We start from the raw sequence: 23096 nt of genomic DNA on the forward strand, positions 1-23096 counted from the left end.
GTTTTAAAGTACAACTTTCAAGATGCGTTACAATGACAATTTCAATGCTGAATTGCTTCGAAGACTGAAAACTATTCTCACAAACCAATACGGGTAATTGTTCCAAATTAAGTACGTTTAAATTTGAATGATTGAGCCATTGAAAAGAAGGTACGCTTTATTGGTATGCCTAATTTTTAGTTCTTTTATGTCTTTCTTAACCATGGTTTCATATTTCTAGGATCTCTCTTATTTGTATGTGATCTCAGTTTATTCATATTCTAAGATCAAATCAAATATATGGCGTAAATAACATAAGTCCAAGTCATAAGAGCAATTTTCTTAAATTTGACGAACTAAATGTCGTAGAATTGGATAGTTGTCTTTTTTTTTTTTTTTTTTTTTTTTTTTTTAAGGAAAAAGTAGAACTATGCTCGTGTTGTTGGAGTAGATAGTCATCTTGACTCATGAGAAGGATCTAGTTGGCTTTTAGAAGTGTGTTTATATATATATATCATTATGAATTTAATAGTAACAAGTTGAAGAAGTTGTGAAGTGTTTGGAGGAAAGGAAAGGAAAGGAAAGGAAAGGAAATGAAAGGAAAGGAGATTATCAGTCAAAAAGGGATACGAGAGTTTCTCTCTCTGTCGGTGGGGGCGGCTGTCCAAATCCTCACTAACTTTTTCAATTATTTCCATTTGCCCCTCAACATCCTAAAAACTAATTTCTTTTATTAAGAAAAAAGAAAAAAAAAAAAAAAAAAGGACCATCAATGACCCGAATTTGTCTGTATGATCAGTTGGCCACTGTCGGCTGAAGGTCTGAGATGAAAGAAAGAAACACAGAGAGATTTCTCTCTATGTTTCTGTTTCCTTCCCCATTTGAGCTTTCTATGATTATCCAAAACTCTCTCTGAGTTCAAAAATCACTCCACAGAGCTCAGAACCTGAGTACTTTAGTACTTACCATGTTGGTCCAAGATCGTCAAAACCCAAAACCCCACCAAATCCCACTCGCCAATCCCTTCCCTGAATCCAAACCCTTCGATTTCTCCAACTGGGTCTCTCTCAATCTCTTCAAACTCGCCACCCTTTTCTTCCTCACCCTCACAATCGCTTCCTTCTTCTTCCTCAGAGGAGCTCGCGATTCTGCTGCATTTCTCTGCTTCAACTCTCGCCCCAAGCCCTCTGATCTCACCCATTTGCCCAAAATCAACTTCGATTCGATTCATCCCCTTGTCGACAAGTCCTCGAGTTATGCTTCTTTTAGTTCTGATCGGTGGATTGTTGTTTCTGTTTCGAGTTATCCTTCCGATTCGCTTCGAAAGCTTGTGAAAACCAGAGGATGGCAGGTACTAGCTGTGGGAAATTCTAGAACTCCATCGGATTGGAGTCTTAAGGGAGTTATATTTTTGTCGCTAGAGCAGCAATCTAGCTTAGGGTTTAGAGTTGTCGATTTTCTTCCTTATGATTCTTATGCTAGAAAGACTGTTGGATATCTTTTCGCTATCCAACATGGCGCGAAAATGATATTCGATGCAGACGATCGGGGTGAAGTGATCGATGGGGATCTCGGGAAGCATTTTGATTTGAAACTCTCCAATGTAGATACATTGCAGGAGAGAATCTTGCAGTTTGATTTCGAGAACCCGAATAAAACTGTTGTGAATCCGTATATTCATTTCGGACAGCGATCGGTTTGGCCTCGAGGGCTGCCATTGGAGAATGTAGGAGATGTTGTGTATGAAGAACATTACAGCCAAGTATTTGGAGGAATGCAGTTCATTCAACAAGGCATTTGCAATGGTTTACCAGATGTGGATTCGGTGTTTTACTTCACTCGAAAAACTGGTTCGCAGGCATTCAACATAAGATTCGACGAGCACGCACCAAAAGTCGCCTTACCTCAGGGCGTGATGGTACCATTGAATTCTTTCAATACTTTGTTTCATTACTCAGCATTATGGGCTCTGATGCTTCCTGTTTCAGTTAGTACAATGGCTTGTGATATCTTGAGAGGTTATTGGGCACAAAGACTTTTATGGGAAATAGGAGGTTTAGTAGTGGTTTATCCACCAACAATGTATAGATATGATGACATTGAAGGATATCCATTTTCAGAAGAGAAAGATCTGCATGTGAATGTGGGGAGATTGGTGAAGTTCTTGAGTTCATGGAGATCAAACAAGGCCACATTCTTTGAGAAGGTTATGGAATTGAGTAATACAATGGGAGAGGAAGGGTTTTGGAAGGAGAATGATGTGAAACTGAGTGGGGCTTGGCTTCAAGATTTGGTATCTGTTGGGTATATTGAACCAAGAATGAAGGTATTTGAAATGAGGAAACAAAGGAAGAAAAGGATTGGTGATGGGAGGAGTTTTGTTCCTCATAAATTGCCTGGTTTTCATCTTGGGGTGGAGGAATCTGAGACTGTGAACTTTGAAATAGGGAAGTTGATTAGATGGAGGAAGAAGTTTGGTAATGTGGTGATGGTTTTGTTTGTTGAAAATGGAGATGTGGAGAGAATTGCCATGAAATGGAGATTGCTTTATGGAAGGATCTTCAAAACAGTGGTGGTAGTGGCAGAGCATGGCAGGGAAGATTTGGGAGTGGAGGAAGCTTCTTTGGAGTTCATATACAAGTAAGTAATTCCCCATCCTAGATGAAAATTAATTTAATGCATCTTATACTTCACTTTTTTTTTTTACACATTAGACCCAAGTAGATATAACATAGTGCGAAAAAAAAAAAAATTACAAATATGATTAAATTTAAATAGTCTATCAGTATAGACCATATTATTGGTAGGAGTCTATCAGTGATAAACTGTATAACTAGTATAGAAATCTATCGTTGATAGACTTGAGTATATTTGCAATTTTTTTAAAATGATATTATACACTCAGTAATTATTTTTAAAATTGCTATCAATTGCAATTATTTATTTATTTTTTCCTGCCATGTGGATCTTTCTTCGGTTTCCTAAAATATTTATTTTTATTTTTTATAGTGATTAGAGTGGATTCAGGGGATTGGATATATTTGTATTTTGAGTTGAGTTGCATAGGTTTTTCAACAATTTAGTGTGGGGATTGAACCTCCAATCTCTTGGATTAGAGCATATCACTGTCCTAAGCTCATCTTGGCGGGACTTGCCTAGTATTTTTTTAGAGGGAAAATTTTTATTTTATCATTTTAGTTGATTGGTGAGTTAGTCAATCTTTAATTTAATTTAATTGATTAACATTATTTATTATTATTTTTTTAATGAAAACAATCACTTTCAATAGAAAATACATGAGTATATACAAAATCAATCTTTAATTAACTTAACGTTGGAATTACAATAACTAGTCGAATTAATGTTTTGGTTTTTTTTTCTTTTCAAAATTCGGCTTAAAAACTACTAACAAAAAATTAAATTAAAGCACTTGATAGCAAAGAGCAAATTGCAAAATGTCGAACCGTGCAAACTTTTTTTTTTTTTTTTTGTTTTTTTTTCCTTTTTTAAACATCGACTTTATTATCATGGTTTTTAAAGTCCTTAAAAGCAATAATTTAGTCCTTGAATTACAGTTGGTAACAATTTGATCCTTACATTTTCGTAATAGTTCAGAATTTAATCTTTGTAATAAAAAATGGTAACAATTTAATCATTTTAATCTTTTTTAAAAAATTATAACAGCTTATTATTGATCATAAAAAAAATCCTTTAAAATTAAATGTTGATTGTATTATGTAAGTCTAATCTTTAAATTCAATAAACATATTTGTTCTTGGTTAAGTTTATCAATCTCTATATGCAAGTTTTTATATGCAAATTTTTAAATTAGATCTTAGTATTTTTTTTTTCACAATGTATATTTTTTCACACGATACAAATATTGGAAAATATTTAAAAACTAAAGTTTGAATAATAAATTATTACCCTAAGACCGTCCTTTAACCTCATTTTAAATTCTTATCTTTTTTTTTTTTTAAAAAAATTATTTTTAATTTTCAGAATTGTTTCAAAAAAGAAAAAAAAATAATTTTCAGAATTCCGATTGAAAAAAATAATTAAAAAAATATATTAAATAAATGTTCAACAGAACATATCCACAATTACAAAGTTGGCGATTTAACTAAACTAGTAGCTTAGAAGATATCAATTTCATTATTTATTGAAGTTTTAAATTCAATCTACAATTTACTGAAATCGAAAATTTACAGTTTCCCTGAGAAAATATTTATTTATTTATTTTTTCCAGTTGTTGAAGAAGAAATTCACTTCTTTCTTATTTTTCTTATTTTAGGATAAGGTTGCGTTTTTAAAAAGGAATTTCATCCTATTTATATAATTTCTTATCTTGCTGTCTTTGTAAACTTTAGTGGTAATATGATTTAATGTTTTTTTTTTTTAATTTTTATTTTTATGAAGATATATAGCTCTATATGTTAAACATTACAATGTTTGTAAAAAAGGGAATTGATCAGGTGCATGTAAGCTGTCCAAATACTTAAAGATTTTTTTTTTTTGAAAAATGATTATTATTATTATTTTTTAAAGTTTGAGTGCATGAAAAATTAATATTTGGGTGATTTCCCCCTCCAAATTTCTTTGTAGTCCTAGTACAAGAGCCTTCATTCGTAATTTAGATGTAGATTAAAATATCTTATTTAGTCAAAATAGAAATGTGAAGTACCACTTTCAGAATAAAACTATATATGGTTTAGTTATACAGATAACAAAATATTATTAAAAAGAATTACACTAACATATTCTAAAATTGGTGTAAATACATTAAAAAGGAAATAGTGATATGACGTTTATACCACCAAATGGATTCAAATAATCAAGGGAAAATGGGGCACTGGTTTACTACTTTACCTAAAATATGTCATGTATGCTATTTTTTTACTCAGCTTTAGTTTGATAACAGAATAAAAAGAAATCATTTTTAATAAAAATGGACTGAATATTTATATAGAAAAGGTCATGAATGATAAATTCAACAAAATAATTCTCTTTCTATAGGTACCTGTCCATGGTATTTGAAAGATTTCCTAATGCAGAAGGTTTCTTGTTCCTCCAAGATAATACCATTCTCAACTATTGGAATTTACTGCAAGCAGATAAAGATAAACTTTGGATCACTTACAAGGTAATGCAGCTCTCAGTTGTATGATTGTATCTCTCTTACTTTGTAGATCAGTTGAAGAAATGTATAAAATATTTCTTTTTCTCACAGGTCCCTCAATCTTGGACCATTGTCAGTGATGATTCTGTCTGGTTTGCTAAACAAGCAGACTGGGTGAAGAAGGTTGTGAGCACAATGCCTGTTCATTTTCAAGTCAACTATAAGGAAAATAACCCAACCGAGCAAGCTCTCGCGATTTGCAACAGTGAAGTGTTTTACGTACCTCAGCAGTTTGTGGGAGACTTCAAGGATCTTGTAGCTCTTGTTGGCAACTACAAGATTGATTACAGAGTAGCTGTGGCAATGTTTTTCATGGCGATGGATTCGCCATTAAATTTCGACGACGTTTTCAGCAGAATGGTATATAAGAAGACACCAGCAGAACTGTTGAGTAATGTTACAAACTTGTATGCTGCTGAAGTTCCTGCTGTTCATCCATGGAGGGCTTCCAATGAAGTGGAATTTGCTAAGCTTATGAGACTTATGGCTGCAGGTGACCCGCTACTGAAAGAGCTGGTATAAGAGTTGAAAATAATCGAAATCTGAAAGTATAAATGTATGTGTAATTTGGAGCCATATCTTTTCCTCAATTTTTCTTTTTTTGGGTTAAATTATTATTATTTTTTTTTCACATTCAAATTTTTGTAGAGGAAGTTCAAAGGAAATACCAAAGTGAACTGTATATTGTTTTGCTTTCAATTTGCAGAACATAGATGCTCAAATGATGAATAATACTTGAGAGCTAAAAAGATTCAAAAGTTAAGAGAATCATCTTTGACACAAACTAATGATATTATGACAAATTATTGGAAACAGAGACAGAACATTAGAGCCCATAAGTGGTCTCATTGCAAAACAGAAACAACTGGCAGGGATCATGAATAATCTTTGACATTGGAAAAATGAAAAAACTAAGAATTGAAATGGTCATACCATGTTTGTTTTGGTATAGAGAAATTGTTTCAACCAAAGTACTTTTCATACAAGGCTTTAGAAATAGCAACTGCATTTCCTTCAGCTTTAACTGGGTAAAGCTCTGAAGCAGCTTGCCATTTGTTTGAAAACAGTATCCATTCCCTTCTCCAGTCTTCCAAATGGAAGCTTTCATTTTTTCTCAAGCTTTTTGATAGGTAATAAAAATAGGTCAAAGCTCTTGGGAGATAGTAACCTTCCAGTAGCCCACTCCAGTACTTATTTGCTGATAAGGAGCATAAAAATATGTTAATTTGAAAGAGGGGAAAGGAAGAATAATATATAATAGTAGCATTGAAGTGCGTAATATTACCATAATCATGAAGTTTGCTCTGATTGATTTCTGTGTTATCATACCACATAGTCACTTGTGTTCTTGCATTCCATTCATACTGAACCAAGGAGAAAATTTGGAGCTTGCTTTTCTTAACCAATTTATAAAGTGGAAAACAATAAATACTAATGCAAGAAGGAAAAGAACTTGCCTTTAATAAAATAGTAATCCAACAATAGAATTTCTTACCATGGCAAAAAAATTTCCAACGGTTAAACAAAGTTGACAAAAAAAGAAGAAAAAAAAAGCTGTAGTATATATATGTATATATATACAAAACAGTAACATTTCATAGATAGGATTAAATTACCAAAAAAAAAAAAAAAAAAAATCCAATTGGCCGTGAGGGTTGATAAACTCAAGGGCTGACTGTGGTACAAAGTATTTTAATTTAGGGTATAATAATTTGTATTTGGGTGCAGACTATTCTAGTATGAGTTGCAAATGAGGAGAGAGGATGATCATGGTTACAAAATAGTAAATAATAAGAGTTTTCAAATAGTTATACTGTAGCTAAGTGAGTTACGATAATTGGGAGCTTCACTCCACTAAGGCAAGTTGGGAGCTAAACACTTCCTAAACGTGTTCTTAGAAAAGAAATTCTGAAGCTTTTATCTAGTACCTAGTCTCTTTCTACCTTCCTTGCTAAGGTTTGTCTGCATGTCTTCACTGATTTCTCCACAACAGTTTTTCTCTCACTAGTCCCTCTACTCATACTCTCGTTAACAACCTTTATGTATGCTCTTTATCTCACTAATTTCTTTCTATTATGTAGGCCATTTGATAACTATTTTGTTTTTGTTTTCTATTTTTGAATCTTTCGCTTATAAATATCACTTCCAAATGCTTGTTTCTTTGTTTTCTTTTCTACCTTTTAAAAATGTTTTCAAAATATAGGCCAAATTTTAAAAGAGAAAAAAAAAAGTTTATTTTTACTTTTAGAATTTGCTAAGAATTCACGTATTTGTAAATATAATAGAAACATACTATAGAAATTGAAGGTAAGTGGGCATAATTTTTTAAAACAAAATGGTTAGCAAAACGGAAAGGTTAATGGGAAAAGAGTAGCTGTATGCTGTAAGTATCATGCCATTAGAAAGGGACAATTCCTAACCTGCTTCATCTCAGATGCATTTGTGGCCAACTTCTTTGCACTTTCAAGCCATGTTCCAAGCAGAAAGTTTGAATTAGAAGCTAGTAGTCTGTCAATATCTCTAATTAATTGAATAAACCTCTTGCTGTGAAGATTTTGGGCCTTCACATTCTTGCGCTGAAAAGCAGTTACAGCCTTCAAATATTCTTCATTTGCCAGCTTCCCTAGCACTTGCCGTGTTAAGTCAACCAAGTCATATCTGTTCAATTACAATTAACAATAAACTAAATTGATCATATCTTCAGAATGAGGCTCGATTACGACACACTAAGGTTGAATTTTTAGCTTCTCTATGAACATGTTGATTTGAAACTTATCCGGAACATCTGAAGTGGTTGACAAGAAGACTTGGATTGTAAGTAAGACATATCAACTCCTCATCCTTAAGACTTAATTATATGGTATATGCATATGACAATGTGCCATTTTACCTATATGTAGCGCCGTGGATGAGATTATCGTCTGCATTAAGAAGTAGCTGTAAGGCATTGGTAACCTCCTGAGTGGAATACCATAGATGTGGCTTTCTCAAATCAGAACTTGAAGATGGATCCCAATCAGGAAGTTTGACAATGAAATCAGTGTTATGGTCCTGGAAAAAAAAAAATTTAAAGGAATGGATCAGTAAAATCGGGCAAGATGGAGTCACCTAGCCATAAAGCAGAACAAGGTAGAAGAACACAATAGTTTTTTAAAAAACCTCCATATTGCAGCTGGGCATGTCTCACTTATATTATATCTTCAAGTAATAATCATCAAATGCAACGCATCCAGTAAATAAAAAAAGAGATGGGTGCTTCCATCCTGTGTTAACCAATTTGATTTTCTTGAAGTAGAAATAAGGGCAGTCTCAAAAGTTACACAATTTTGATAGAGCTTTTTGGGCAAAGCTACCAGTTTTCATAATTACAAAATAGCAGAGTCTACTCAATGAATTTGGGATGACTTTGGAAAAAACATTAATCAAGTAATTTTGCTAAAAGTACTTTTAAAGTGTTTTTAAAATGTTCAAAGTTATTTTTATAATTATAGAAAATAATATTCTTGTCTGAACATTATGTCTCAACTTTACGTACCGCAATACCATCAGTGCAGTTGTAAATTGTATGATAAAGGATCGTCCAAGCTGCATCAACATAATGATCTGCTTTGCCGTAACGACAACGGGAATAGGTCTTCAACCACTCCTACAAGATATTACAATATTTCATTATGGTCCTCCCATCATTGCCATCAGAGTTATTTCATAGATGTTTATATAAATCCATCATATGCAAGAATACTCCATTGGGACAACAGTAGATATTACAACGAGGAGAATAGAAATTGTGACAGAGGGAATTATTTAAAAAATAAACAGTTCGAAAAGGAATGTGTAACAGTGTAAGAACATGGACTCATTATAGTCAATGTTTAGAACTGCTTAATTTCAAAACCCAGTTATGGATGAATAATATGAGAGGAAGATAAAAAATTAAACTTTTTCCATGATATGACAAAATTTGAATGAATCCTCAACATTAAAATTATAGAAAAACTTCTTTTGGAAACCAAGATATTGTGGTTCTTCATATTTTTGTTTCCTGGTGGTTAAAACTTGGCTCTGAACCATGTCAGTTTCTATGATTCCTTCAAATTCTCTCGAATTGAGAGAATCATGCTAGGATTAACAAACTACTAAAAAAGTCAACATCTTATATATTATCACTGAATCATGCAGAATTGCAACACATATGTACATACAAAAACATAAAATTGATCAAAAGAACAATTTGTTTGATTCCAGAAAATATATATCAGTTATAGTTTATAAACAAACACGCAATAATTCATGTATAGAGTTTCTTATAATTATCAGCATTATAGACTGACTGATGGGCACTAGCTTAGGTTGCACTTACATGCACAATCATTGCATAATACTGTGAATCGCTAAACATCCAGGTCGCCTCAACTATTACGAGGCATTGAGATCAAATTACCTGGACTACAACTTTTTTGCTCCGAAATGCCATTTCAGACATCAATTCATAAACGACTGGATTATGCTCTATTCCTTCCATACACATGCCAACACCAACCTACCATAGTGAAGGAAACACCATGTGTAAGAGGATAAAATATCAAGATTCCCAATCTTTACGCCTTAAAATAGAATAATGGGATGCCGAATGAAATCAAGAAAAATAGAACTATGGTCAACAAGATATACAGATAACAAAAACAGTTTCTGTTATCTTAGAAATATCACCTAGCTGCATGCTTTAGGAGTTTATGTGCTACAGGCATCACACACATATGACCTCAGTAAATTATACAATACAAAACTAAACGTACCATTGTTGAATTTTCACTTGCAAGAGCATCAACTGGACCTGAAGAGATTGCATCCAATATACCATACATTTCAATATTTCCACCGAAGTTATGCAACATACACCTGAAGTCAAACTAAGTTTTTAATAACCTTGTGAAATAAAAGTACAGAAATGACATTATTGGGACGTCCTGTGGCTTCCTTGAAAATGGTAATAAATGGGTTACTGACCATACATAGGGCGTGCCATAAAATTGAGATGATGTTCTCCAAATTGGCCTGACGTCCGCAAAAAGATCAAGAACAATCATTTTCCCAAATGGGACAGAGTGAAGTAGTGCCTGCAGTCCCCATAAAATCGTAGCTAATAAATGGTATTGTGAGACAACCAAAAGGCCAGAAGAAGAGTAATTTTGACAGTTTGGCTATGGATTTCGTAACTCAATCATAATTTTTTTTTTTTTAAAAAAAATCATTTTGGTGCACTAAGAAACCTGTAATAGACCATAGATAAGTGGGTTTTTTTTTTTTTTTTTTTGGCTTAGACCAGCTTTGATTTGACATCAACCACCCGTATCAACCCATGTTGCAAGCAGATGGGCTCTGATTTCTATTGTTTGATTCAGCCTACTTTTAGAGCATCTCTAAGTTGGTTCTGTGGCCACTATTTTCTTCCAATTCATGGATATCAAGACATCCTTCATTTCCATCGGAAAACAATGACACCTCAATAGTGTTCTGAAGTCTAGATCCATTCTCAAGAACGGTATACTCTTGGGACAATTTGAGAAGTACCAATGTATATTCTCAAGCAAGAACTCTCTCTTTTTATGTAGCCAAAATATTTCCCAACCTCCCCTCCCCTAATTTACACTCACTGGTACTTAACAATTCCCTCTCACAAACTCCAACTATCCCACAAAACTAAAAGCCTGTACAACTTTAAACAAGAGATGAGGGAACTGGGCGAGACTATTTAGATCAAGTACATCCTTTACCAGTAACTCAGTAAGTGGTTTGTGTGCGTACGTACTTTCATTTGATCAGGCTTCCAAAATGTAGAGTCTGAATAGAAGAGCCATCCCTGCACACAGATGGAACAATCAATTTTAATACAAATATAAAAGATGAAAATTCATGAAACTAAAATTTTGCAAGTCTGATTTGCACAAACAACCCAAAGCTTTGAATATTATAATAACTCAGCCTAAAAATTAACGGTCCAAGTCTAGTTCTTCTGTTTTTACCTTTCTGTTGTTAAGAATCAAGCATACTAACTAAATATTTATATTCCTACGTTTTTCACTCCATAAAATAACTTTTCAAGTTTAAGTTAAATTTCAAAAGAAAAAAGAAGAAAATAAAATATTATAAGACAGAAAATTTGGGAGGCTATCAGTCGCTCTTTCTTTTGATCACTTTGGTGTGAAAGGAATTGGAGAATCTTCAACAATGCATGTAGTTCTTTCGAGAGTTTCCTTGAACAAACTCTTTTTAATGCTTTAAATTGGTGTAAATGTTCACACCCTTTTACTGATTATTCTACTCTTTTGAATGATTGAGAAATCCTTTTGTAATCCACCAGTGGTAGACCTATCGTTTCATTTATCGATGAAATCTTGGATTTTCTATCTTAGAAAAACATAATAATGATAAATAAAATAACACAGAACGTTTTACTATATAAGCAAAATTTTTGAAAACATGCAAACAAAAATAAAACTATCGTCAAATTAGTCCACAGGAATATTGTCTCACATTTTATCAGCATTCACTTATAGAAAATGTTAAAAAGGGAAATTACAAATATTGTGACTTTTAAGACGACTTTGCCATACCAAAAAAAAAAAACCTAAAACTTCCTTAGATACTGAATTTCTTGAAGTTTTTCTTTTAAATGAATAGTCGGACTACATACAACATATGTCATTAACCATAGTGTAGGACTTACTTTTTAAACACAACTTTATAAATCTGAAAAATAGAAAACATGGAACACCCAAATACCACATTCTCTTTCACCATTTCCTAGAACATTTAATTACATCAACGCTCTTTTATAGTTGTCTTGTTATACAACATTTATCAGTATTTGTTAACATTGTGGTTTATCGGCTGTCATTTTTCACTTCAATAACTCAAATATGTGAAACTTCTGTAGCTTTTCTATTCTAAAGTTAAAGTGCTTTTCTATTCTAAAGTTAAAGTGTTCTCAACCCTATAAATCTATAAGACCTAAATTCTTGCTTACACAATTTCAAACAGACCCTCAATTCCTATTTGTCGCCCAGAAAACCATTCCAAATTTTACCAGCGTCTTGAATCAATTAATTCAGGATACAAAAGGTTCTGTTGAAAAATGATACATTGAGAAATATGATGTTCATTACTTGAGGAACATACTTGCATGAGCCACACAGCATCCTTATCAGCTTTCACCATAGCTTTATAGACAGAAGCTCCAAGTGATGAAATATATGAGGTGTCATTTGTAGGTGGAGTGTTTTCATTGAATGTATCGCTGCAATGAACAGGATACATAACATTCAGTTCTCTACGGCAGCAAGATAGGATAAATAAGGGAAATGAAGGAGCTTCTACCACAATCTAGTTATTGCAATAATCAATGGATCTTGGAAAATAAACAAGATGGATCTTATTTGGTTAAATGCCTATCACAAGATTTTCTCCTCTTAAATTATAGTAATTTATTTTAACATGTTCCAAAACAACAAGCCTAACGGTCCTCATTTGGAAATAAGGAATGCTACTAGTTCTTCACAGGAATGAATAGTTTTACAAAAGGAACTCCTTCGAAGGCTTGATGACTGGCTCCTTGAAGATCCCAATGGTTGGAATTTGAGGGAAAAGCTAGGATTTTAGGTAGCTGACTAGTTGTGCCACTAGAGCGCTGGCATGGCATTTATGGACCAAATGAAATGACAGATCTTTTTCAAGACAAGTCTCTTCAGTTTGACTCCTTTTGTAATCTTGTACAAAATACAGCTTCTTGGTTGACCTCTTTACATTCCAATTCTTTTGTAACTACAACATCTTGATGTATACCGGTGATTGGAAAGCTCCTGTCACGTATCTAGTTTTTCGGGAGGGGGTTTCCTCTACCCCAACCTATATCGGTTCTTCGTTTATTATCCCTCCCCACACCCAAAAAAAAAAAAAAAAAAAAAAAGAAAGAAGAAGAAAAAAGTCTAAAAAGGGAACTCTGAATACAAATACAAATCAATTGTTGCCAGCCCTCGTGTGATTCTGTCTAAGATTCAAATTTCCCCTTAGCTGCAAATTGCAATTTCATATGCTTCTAAAGTTTACCAATGGATTGGTGGACTAACTTATAAAGGGAATCCCGATCCCTTTAAACTGTGTTCGAGAATGAATATTTTTTCAACAAGACAAAAACTAAGCATTGAGAAATGTTTAATACTTTAATGCTAGCTATGAAAACCAAACAAAAAGTGAAGTTTCAACACAAAACTCCATATAATATACAGTGACTTAATTCAAAGGGAAAGTGCTTATCCACCAAAAGGAGAAAATGTACATAAAGGAAAAACGTGATCAAGATATTATTCAATGCTACATTAGTTGTTACCAGTTGTAAATGTCTGTTACGTCCCCATACTCTGCAGAAAATACATAAAATGTGAAAAACAAAAGTATTAGTACATGCATACCTTGAAGATATTATGACATGTTTTGAGAAAAATCCAAATTTCCAATATCTTGAAAACAACATACGAATATGAAATATTTTTAACAGACGTAAAGCTAACATTGACAGGTTAGCTATGTCAGTTGATAAGCACTTACGCATCATTCGATCAAACAAAAGAATAATAGCTGTACTTGCAAATGCATCCTTTTATACAACACAGATAGGGGCTCCCAATATAAAATTGGATGATAAGGAGTTATTTGAAAACTAGTATCAAAATACCTTTTGTCAGATTATAATTTACAGCGACTTTTTGTATATTTTATTTTCTTACATATGTAATTGCCTCTTAATCAGTAATTTTTTCCTTGTATGATATTTTCCTCCCCAGTCTGTTTTCCTTTTTATCGCTTAAAAAACCACAAATTTTCAAATAGTAACTTCAACGTGCACAATAATGTTAACTTTTACTATTCATCCAATAACAATTTTCCAACAATTCCAAGAACAAAAAGAAAAGTGTTTTTTAAAATAGTCTCTTACTTTCTAATTGGAACTAAAAAAATACACACTAATTGTTATCTTGACATAGTGACAAGTGTGCATAATAAGATACCAATGTCAAAGAGTGTGCAACTGCATGATATGAACAAGAGAAATTATGCATATCCACAAAGGACTACTACTTTTTTCGGCCAATAAGCTATATTTACATCAGAGCAGAGATGACAACGATTTGTCTTTTAATTCAAAGCCAACAGATGGAAGTGCACCTTTTATTTGTTGTCTGATAAAAGCCTCTCCAATTTCGACAAATAGTGGATCAGAAGGATTAAGAAGGTATGTGCAGCATGTACTAGGATCAGCATCAATTGAGTTCCTAACAGGGGAAAAACAAAATGGAAAACTTCAATTCGTGGAAATTATATTTAGTAATGGGATGTCTTCCTAGGTTCAAAATTGTTTAAAGGAAAACTGGAAATTAATCATGTTATTATATTAAGGGGGAAAAGAGAACTTATAATCCCCTTATATTTTAACAAAAACACATAAGAATTACAAGTTAAAACAAATCTCATAGGTTGGGACATAAAAGGGGATACCAGTTTCCTAATCTAGTTATGTCGGCCGAGGGAAATATCTCTGCCAAACCTGCTGGGACATTTCCTGAGAATGATGGCAGAACTGAAACCAGAAAGGAAAAAGAAGTCTCAGTTAAATAAAAAGGTCTACAAACAAAATGTGATGATAAATTATCTTCACTTCCATAACCAATAAATTGTTTTTATCTAATAACTTGGAGTAGCAAACCTGGAGTCATCCCCAACTCCTGCATTCGGGATAGTATCTGTTTCTGTAAAGATAATTGTTGATCCAACCAATTTTTCGATAAAGGCCCACCCCACCTTTGGTAAGATAAATGTCAGTATATATGAATGAAAGAAACAAAAGATGAGACCATCAATAAAAGCCTGATTATCTTCGGTAGACATCTTAGAATGCACAGTATAAGTTGGAAGTGTTTCTGTAATTGATTTACACTTAAGTCCTAAGAAAAATGACCAGGTTAGCCCGAGCTGAAAGATCACCACACAAAAGCTTTCCAATTGATCATATAAAAATAATTAAGGAATACTGTAAGTTAAAAAAACTATTTGTAATTGAGGACCACAGAGAAGACACAAAATGAACAAAATCTTCATGCTCATCTGTAACACCTCGATTGCCTCCAAAAATCCAACCTCCCATCTTTTTATCTTCCACAAGCTGGCAGCTTTTCTCGTTATCAAGAGCCCAATAATGGCAATACTTAATAAAGCACAACACCAATATATGGATGTGAATTCTACGAGTGCTTCTATATTTGCATGTAGCATACATGCATAAATTATAGATCATATGTCAAGGCTGAATACATAGGCACAGGGTAAAGTGACATGTTTTAGATGATACTGTTTTGGAAAATTTATGTTTTGAGGCAAAAATATTCTAGAACAATTAATGTCACTCACCCATGTAGATTTCCCATGCGAGCCCAGGCAAGGAAAGCAGGCCCACCAAAGAAATTGTCCAATTCTTTGACGGTAAGGTTGAAATCCTACAAGTAAAAAGAAACAAGTAGCCTCACTCAGGTGAAACTGAAAATATGATAATAGTATAATACTAACAGGCAGTGATCCTAGGAACTCCATTTAGAAAGAGATACAGAAAAACTGAAAAGTTATGCATGAAGGCAAACTGTTAGTGAGAAATAGTGTCCTTGAACATATATATTTCTTTCTACTACAAATATTATGAATGACTTCTAACAGTCGAAAAGAAAACATAACCGAAAATGGGGAGACTTATGACAAATGCCTATGCAAAATGGAAGGAGAGTAGTATTAAAAAAAAAAAAAAAAAAAATCTTAAATCCATTTGAACCGGATCGTTGAATAAGGGGATACATAGCAAAACAATTCAACTCTACAGTGTGTATGGTATCCATGTCCAAAAGTTCATCCTATTTGGAATCTTTCTATTCTCCAATCCCAACCTGGTTGAAATCTCAATCCTAGAATAATTTGAATGTTGAGGAGTTGCTGAAGTGGATTTGGACTCGCCTAAAATAAAATAATACATTGGTAATTGCTCACCCTGAAAACATTTCTCCAAATTGATTCTTGCCCAGTGAATGCCAAAGGTAGGTTAATTCCATGGAGGGCCATCCAGTCTATCTCTTTCTCCCATCTTTCCCAATCCCACCAAACATAGGAATCTGAAAAGTGGATTAACGTATCGCTTACACTACTTAAAAAGAAAAAGTTGTGATACCTAAGTGATCTCTATATGGATAAGCAATTGGGATATTTAGTTAGCATAAATGAATATACTTATCATTTAAAGAGAAGAAAGACCAAGAAGATTAAAAAATTGTGATGAGCATGATATTGATTTCACCGATTGATACCCAGAAGGTCTTTGCTTCAGTTTTCTTTCCCTTCTTATATACATCATGTTCTTGATGGGTGTGGGGGAGAACATATATGGTATTCATCTTCCTCTACTTTCCTCCTCGGATTCACCAAATGAACTTTATTTTGCATAACTTCTATATATTATTTTACAAAAAAATCCTTTTGCATTCTAGAAATTGATATTCACTTGAGATAGAGGTTGAATGAAATCGCAAATAAGAAATCAGCACTTACAGCTTGAAGTAACAACATTTTGGTAATAGTTCCATGGCACAGGCCGCTTAACCACCACTCCGTCACCCTTTAACAGCGGCAGAGATCCTGGTTTAGGAATGGAAGCTAGCTGAACTCCACCAGTCTTGTCCCAGGAAACATGAGCACCACACCAATACTTTAAGTACCAGTAAAGGCCAGATGTAATTTCAACCGCCGTGGTGCCTTTAATACTTGAGAAGATTGCCACAAAAAGTAAAATCAATAAAATCTTATACCAACATATCCCTCTCTCGGTTTATTTATTTATTGGGGAGGAGTTGAGTGGTGATTGGAGGAGATAACATTTATCCCTTCAATGTATTCTGCTTTATATCATTTCTTAAGCCTATGGAAAATTTCACCCAAAGACAATATAGTACTCTGAACAATTAAAGCATTTTGACCATTTTTTGGTGGAAAGGCCAAAAATAAACTCGTTATTTTCCTCGTATAAATACAAAAGATGTAAGTAATCAATGACAGAGAGCAATCTTTATCAAATACAGAGGCAACTTACAATATCTCGGCACCATTGCGACTTGAGGACTTGAAATTACTTATCAAGAAGCAGCTTCCACCACCACAAACATCCTATTGATAAATACAGAATCAGAAACACGATCAAGTTCATGTTCATTGTTCTGAGATATTTGGAGAATCCATGAAAATTAGAACGAATTACTTGAAGATGCATTGCATAATCAGGGCATAAAGATTGAAACATTTCACAGTCTCACAAAACTAAGCCACTTAAATTTCTCTAAAAATGCAATTGAGATATAAGAACTGACAGAACAGAAATTGAACTGCAACCAGAATCGAAATTCCATCGAAAGAAAACGGGGTGATTCTCGGTACCCTAGAAACAATCTGAAACTCGAAGCTATCTACATGAGTTGGAAGCAATCGTCGGAGAAGGGCCTGTGCTGCAGCTTCCTGAATCGAAGGAGGTAGAGTTTTGGAATCCAAACGATGGATTATTGCTTGAATTGCTTCTTGTTCGGATAGAGCGAGTGGAAGTACGACGAGAATCAAAACAAGAATCAAGGAAATGAAATTCGACATTCTTCGACGGTGTTGTTACTTGTTAGACAGTGGGTGTCAACCATGGAAGCCTCAGCTCAGCTCAGCCCAGTGCTTACTGTTGAAGGAAAGCTCGATATTTTGGTCAACCGAGACCATATTGACTCGCACGCAAATTAATATTTCTAAAGAAATTATGGAATTTCAAATATATATATATATATATATATACGAAGTATTCATAACTTTCAAAAGTCTAAAAAAAAATATTTTTTAAAATGAGAATTTATTTCAAATGGTAAAACTGTTAAAATATTTATAAAATGTAGCAAAATTTTAGAATTTATTGATAGTTCTAAAATTTTACTATATTTTGTAAATATTTTAGTTTATTTTTCTATATTTTAAAATAATCTTTTTAAAATTTAAAGGAGGAGTTTAAAATACTGATTACTTTTTTCTTAATAAAAATGGTTAATGTTTTGTTTAAAAAATACTTTTGAACTTAAATTTTTTTAAAAAAATATCCTTAAACGTAAATAAAGGTTAAAAAATATCACACCTGTTAATATATAAACCAAAACTATTAATATCTCAAAACTTTCAAAAGATTATTAGTACCCTTATCTTAAAAGGAAAGTTAAAAAATGTTGTAACTATTTATCTGTACCTCATCACTCCATCTTCCATTTTCTCTCACTGTTTATCTCTACACCCTATTATCTCCCTCTAATTGTTTGTTTACACCCTGTTGGGGTTGATGCCCTAAATCTCGTGGTTACTGTAGTTTATAATTGTAATGTACATATAATTTTATTTGTTTAATAAAATATGAGATGTTTTATTTATCTTTTAGTAGCATTAACCCACAAAACCAATAAACTAACATGTAAGGTTATCTCTTGTAACTTAAACATGTATGTAGAGACATATAAGTGGATGGTGTTTAAATGATAACCTAAATGGTCTGTAGTAAATGGATAAGGCATCCTGGTGACAATACAAATACGACCTGCTTTATAAATGTGTTACAATTGTTGTAAAGTGCTACAAATGATCTGATCTTAATCATTCATGTAGAGACATGTGAGGGGAGTTGTTCTATACAAAGGGATTTCTATAAGATCGGGCCACGAAATGAATAGTCTCATTATATAACATCGTTAATAATGGAGACATGACCTGAATCCTGAGTGAGTTGTGAACTCCTGCTTATGAAGGCAATAATTTGATTTGTATGGATGAGAGTGTCCAAATCGCCGACTCAATAAGCCTACCATTTTGGGGATTCGTCTGATTGCGGAGCTGGAAACACAGCTACACAAGATGGAATTCACTCTTTCCCTAATGTCGGAGTAAGTAGATAAATTACTCCCCTAAAGACTGATTCTGGGGCTTGAATAATGTGGCGTCACATGCTCTCTTGGTCCAAGAAGGATTTGGTCATAGTTGGACTATGATTTATTGTTCATTAGAGGGATCAATGATACTTAAGAAGTTAGATGTAACTACATGGGCAAAACGGTAATTTTAGCCCAACTGTACTTATGAGCAATTTGTGAAGGGTTATTTGACTGATTATATCCAATGGACACAGAAATATATCTGTAGTGTGAAGAGAGCAGTTGTCAGTCTTTAGTGGAGTGATTGACTGTTAATGGATGTTGAATAATTTAATTAAAGGAGTTTAATTAATTATTCAAATACCATTGAAGTTTCAATCTACAGGTTTATAAAGCCCCCTCTATAACTCAACAGAGATTATTGAGAATCAATTTTGGATTAATTTGAATTGTTCAAATTAATTGAGAAAATTAATTATATGTGATATAATCAACTTAACTTAATTATATATGATATAATTAATATAATGTATTTGATACATTATAATATAAAATTAATTTTGAGAGAAATTAAATATTTGAATATGATTCAAATATTAACTGTATGGATTAGTTTCATATAATTAAATTTAGTATAAAGTTGTTATATTAAATACCACAAATGATTGAGAAAAAACAAACTATAGGTTATGTTGTATTTGATACAATATAAAAACTATAGGTTATGTGCTATATATCATATAACATTTATATATAAATTTAAATTAATTTTAATTTAATTATAATTTTCAAAATTAAAGGGAGGGAAATAACTTCCCTCCCCTTAATTCTCTTTCAGTTTATCATGTGGTGAGTGGCCAGTTTTACGAGAGATTCATCTTCTTCAAAAAATTACAGTGCATGTTGACGTTCTCTCTGTCATTCCTAGAAACCTCTCCTACTCTCAGTCTCTCTCCATCTTTCCCAAAAGAAATCTCAGAGCCCACACACCCTTGAGGATTCTCAACTCCCAAAGAGAATATAAAAGGCTCTCTTGTGAAGGTGTCCCTTGGTTTTTACTGTTTGTTTCTGGGAGTTCGTGGTTCGAATTGTTTGTGATTGGAATGAAGGATTTCGTAAAGTTTTTCGGTTCTTCAAGGGTAAGTCTTCTCTAATCCTTCTTCCTCCTCTAATCCTTCAATTGCATGATGTAAAATTTCTGTAATTTGCATAATTGTGTTATGTAAATTTTTTTTTATGTGTAAATCTAAAAATTGGGACGATCCCGCTTCTGCAGTGGACCTCACTGTTCCTTCACACCCCATTACCTTCTATCTTCCATCTACTCTCACTCTCCTGCAATCTATGACCTAACATTTCTCTATTTTCTCTATTTTTTCTCTCTTCTTAATATCTGTCTTGTTAACTATTTGACCTTTGTTTATCTCATTAAAAAACAAAGAAAAAAAAAAGAATTACCCCTTAAGTTAAGGTATATAGATTATAAAAAAGAGAGAGTGAGAATATGGAAAGCACCAAGGGAACCCTTGATCTTATATATTTTAATAAGGTTGTAGTTAGTAGTTGAGTATATGTTAATAGTTAAATACGTTCTTTTTGTATTTGGTTATTTATCGATTTTGTAAGTTTTAAGGGGAGATTTTGATTTTTAATTTTGTGATATTTTGTGGAATCTTATGCTTTAACTTGAAGTTTTGATTTATATTTTGTTAGAAGTTCTGTGTGAGAATTGAAAAACTGGGAGAAAAATAAAAGTATTTATAGGAAAAAAAAATTGATACCTATATAAGTTTAAGGGTATTTTGAAACTTTTGAAAGTTCAAAAATATTTTTGACACAAAGTACAAAGTGTAGGGGTATTTTATATAATTTAACCTTATTTAAAATTAGTTATCTAAAAGTTAATATCAAATACTTGAGTGAGCATTAGTAAAAATTTGAAATTAAGAGCATAAATATGCCAAAAGTATTCAAATCAATTTTATTCCCCTTTTCACCTTTCTTCTTCTTCCAACAAAATTAGTTTCAGAGGTCGAACCTTTAAAGAACTTCTTAGAGGACGAGGCAACATTTGCCTCTCCTCTTCTGTTCCTTGACTTTCATTAAAGACTGGAAAGTCTATAGCTCTTAGAGCAAGGTGGTCAGATCATAGTTAATCCTGTTCATAACAGCATTGCTACGGAACTATAGAAAACTTTCAGGTAAAGTTTTCAGGATGAAACTAATCTGACTGGTCTCATCAATGATAAACTCATTCATCTCTGCCATGTTAAAGTGAACCATCATGTTGAGAACGTGTTATTGAACAGATGCCCCTTCTTGCATACGGGTATTAAAGATGTATTTAAGAGCGTCATGCCTGAGCTGAGCGGACGATTGTCCAAACATTCCTCACAGGGCTCCATGATCTCACGAGCAGTGAGCATGAGCTCATGCTTCTTGGCCAAGACTTTAGAAATACTTGCTAAGATATATGCTCGGGCTTTTTATTTGCCCGTACCCAATGTTCGTATGCCTCCCAAACGTTTTGAGCAAAATTTTGAGCTGGTACTGGAGGACATTCCTCCAACATGACAAATCTTAGATCATCAATAATTAGAACTGTATTAATCGTGTTTTCCAGGTGATGTAATTATTGCTTGTTAACTTATCAGTGACAAGCATGTTTAATGTATCAGAAGTCATATTGAAATGAAGCCATTAGTTTATTTTGCTAACTATGGAGATTGACCCATAAGGTTGGCCATGAAGTCATTAGTTAATTTAATTAAGTATGGAGATCAACCTATAGGGTCGGCCATGGAACTATTAGTTAATTTAGCTAAGTGTGGAGACAACTCATAAGGTCAACCATAAAATCATAAGTTTATTTGATTAAGTTTGGAGACCAACATATGGGGTTGACCATGAAGACATATGTTTATTTCGTTAAGTAAGAAAACTAACTCATAAGGTTGACCATAAAGTCTATAAGTTTATTTAGCTTAGTATGAGACTGTCCTAATAGGTTAGCCATGATACAAGAGTTCATTGGATGACCACAACAAAGTTAAGGAACCTTAGCTAAATAGACCAGAACTCCTAATCCAAGAATAAGTTGAAGGTATGCTTACAAGACTTCGATTAGGAGTGGAGGGAAACTGTTGTGGTATAAAAAATGGTTAAATGTTTTACTCTACAAGGATGGCCAAATATAATAGGTCATTATAAGAGATGAGATTATTTGTAATGGCCAAAATAAGTTAGTAACAACTATAATAGCTAAATTTAAAGGGGTCGAATCTCTAATAGAAGCATTTGATCGCTTTTGTTTTGGAAGGATGAAAGATATAGAAAAATTAAGAAATAAAAAATAGACATCATCATGCTGTGAATTGGTGGGAGTGCTCTTCTGAAAGGGTTAGGGGACTGAGAGGGAAAAAGAATTTCTCATGAGAGGACCTTTCTTCTATATAATTAATTGAGAAGGAGAGAGTGTAGATCATTCCATATTCTTCAGCCTACCTCTGTGAAATAATAAATCCCCAGCATTTCATGAGAGAGGGGAAAAACCTCCAAACCTTCAAACCACCCACTTTCCCTCTCCCCTTCATTAAGGAGAGTGATTTTAATTAATTAATAATCAATTTATTATTTTATTTAATTAATATAAGATTAATATTCAATTAAATATCTCATATTTAATTAAATAAATATTAGAATCATATTCAAATATATATTTCTCTCATATATTAACTTTTAACCTATAGTTTTAATATGAATGAGATTCATATTAATTTATTATTTGAATCACATTCAAACATATTTATTCTCCCATATTATATAGTTTATATTTCAAATTATTCTTTCAAAACCTTGGTCCTTGTTGATCCGTTTTGAGCTAGTAACAGGATCTAATGGACCTACAAATT

At 32.9% G+C, this 23096-nt stretch overlaps 2 protein-coding genes across 5 annotated transcripts; one reads left to right on the top strand and one right to left on the bottom strand.

Annotated features, from left to right (window-relative positions):
- Positions 1-520: 520 nt before the first annotated feature.
- On the top strand, positions 521-5921 carry LOC120085737 (putative glycosyltransferase STELLO2). Its single transcript, XM_090317517.1, has 3 exons — positions 521-2619; positions 4996-5122; positions 5210-5921. The coding sequence occupies exons 1-3, from the start codon at positions 947-949 to the stop codon at positions 5678-5680; spliced, it is 2271 nt and encodes a 756-aa protein (XP_090173643.1). The 5' UTR covers positions 521-946; the 3' UTR covers positions 5681-5921.
- Positions 4916-18040, bottom strand: CYL1 (alpha-N-acetylglucosaminidase family / NAGLU family). Of its 4 annotated transcripts, none has more exons than XR_016531945.1 (21): positions 17678-18040; positions 17337-17410; positions 16799-17010; positions 16244-16365; positions 15620-15705; positions 14919-15013; positions 14711-14792; positions 14381-14487; positions 13545-13575; positions 12338-12455; positions 10968-11018; positions 10166-10275; positions 9955-10057; positions 9600-9698; positions 8694-8804; positions 8049-8209; positions 7579-7816; positions 6444-6522; positions 6092-6356; positions 5382-5671; positions 4916-5297 (listed from the first exon to the last, which is right to left on the bottom strand). XR_016531945.1 is itself a non-coding variant. In XM_039041907.2 (19 exons), exons 1-19 carry the CDS (start codon positions 17882-17884, stop codon positions 6121-6123), a joined length of 2322 nt encoding a protein of 773 aa, XP_038897835.1. In that variant the 5' UTR covers positions 17885-18040; the 3' UTR covers positions 5932-6120. The 4 variants fall into 4 exon arrangements, 2 of the variants coding, with proteins under 2 accessions (XP_038897835.1, XP_038897833.1); XR_016531944.1 differs by having other exon boundaries at positions 6444-6555; XM_039041907.2 differs by lacking the exons at positions 4916-5297; positions 5382-5671 and having other exon boundaries at positions 5932-6356.
- Between the last annotated feature and the right edge of the window lie 5056 nt (positions 18041-23096).

This window comes from Benincasa hispida, chromosome 9 (assembly GCF_027475165.1).
Source record: "Benincasa hispida cultivar pf3 chromosome 9, pf3_genome.v1.1, whole genome shotgun sequence".
In the NCBI taxonomy this organism is placed as follows: Eukaryota; Viridiplantae; Streptophyta; class Magnoliopsida; order Cucurbitales; family Cucurbitaceae; genus Benincasa; species Benincasa hispida.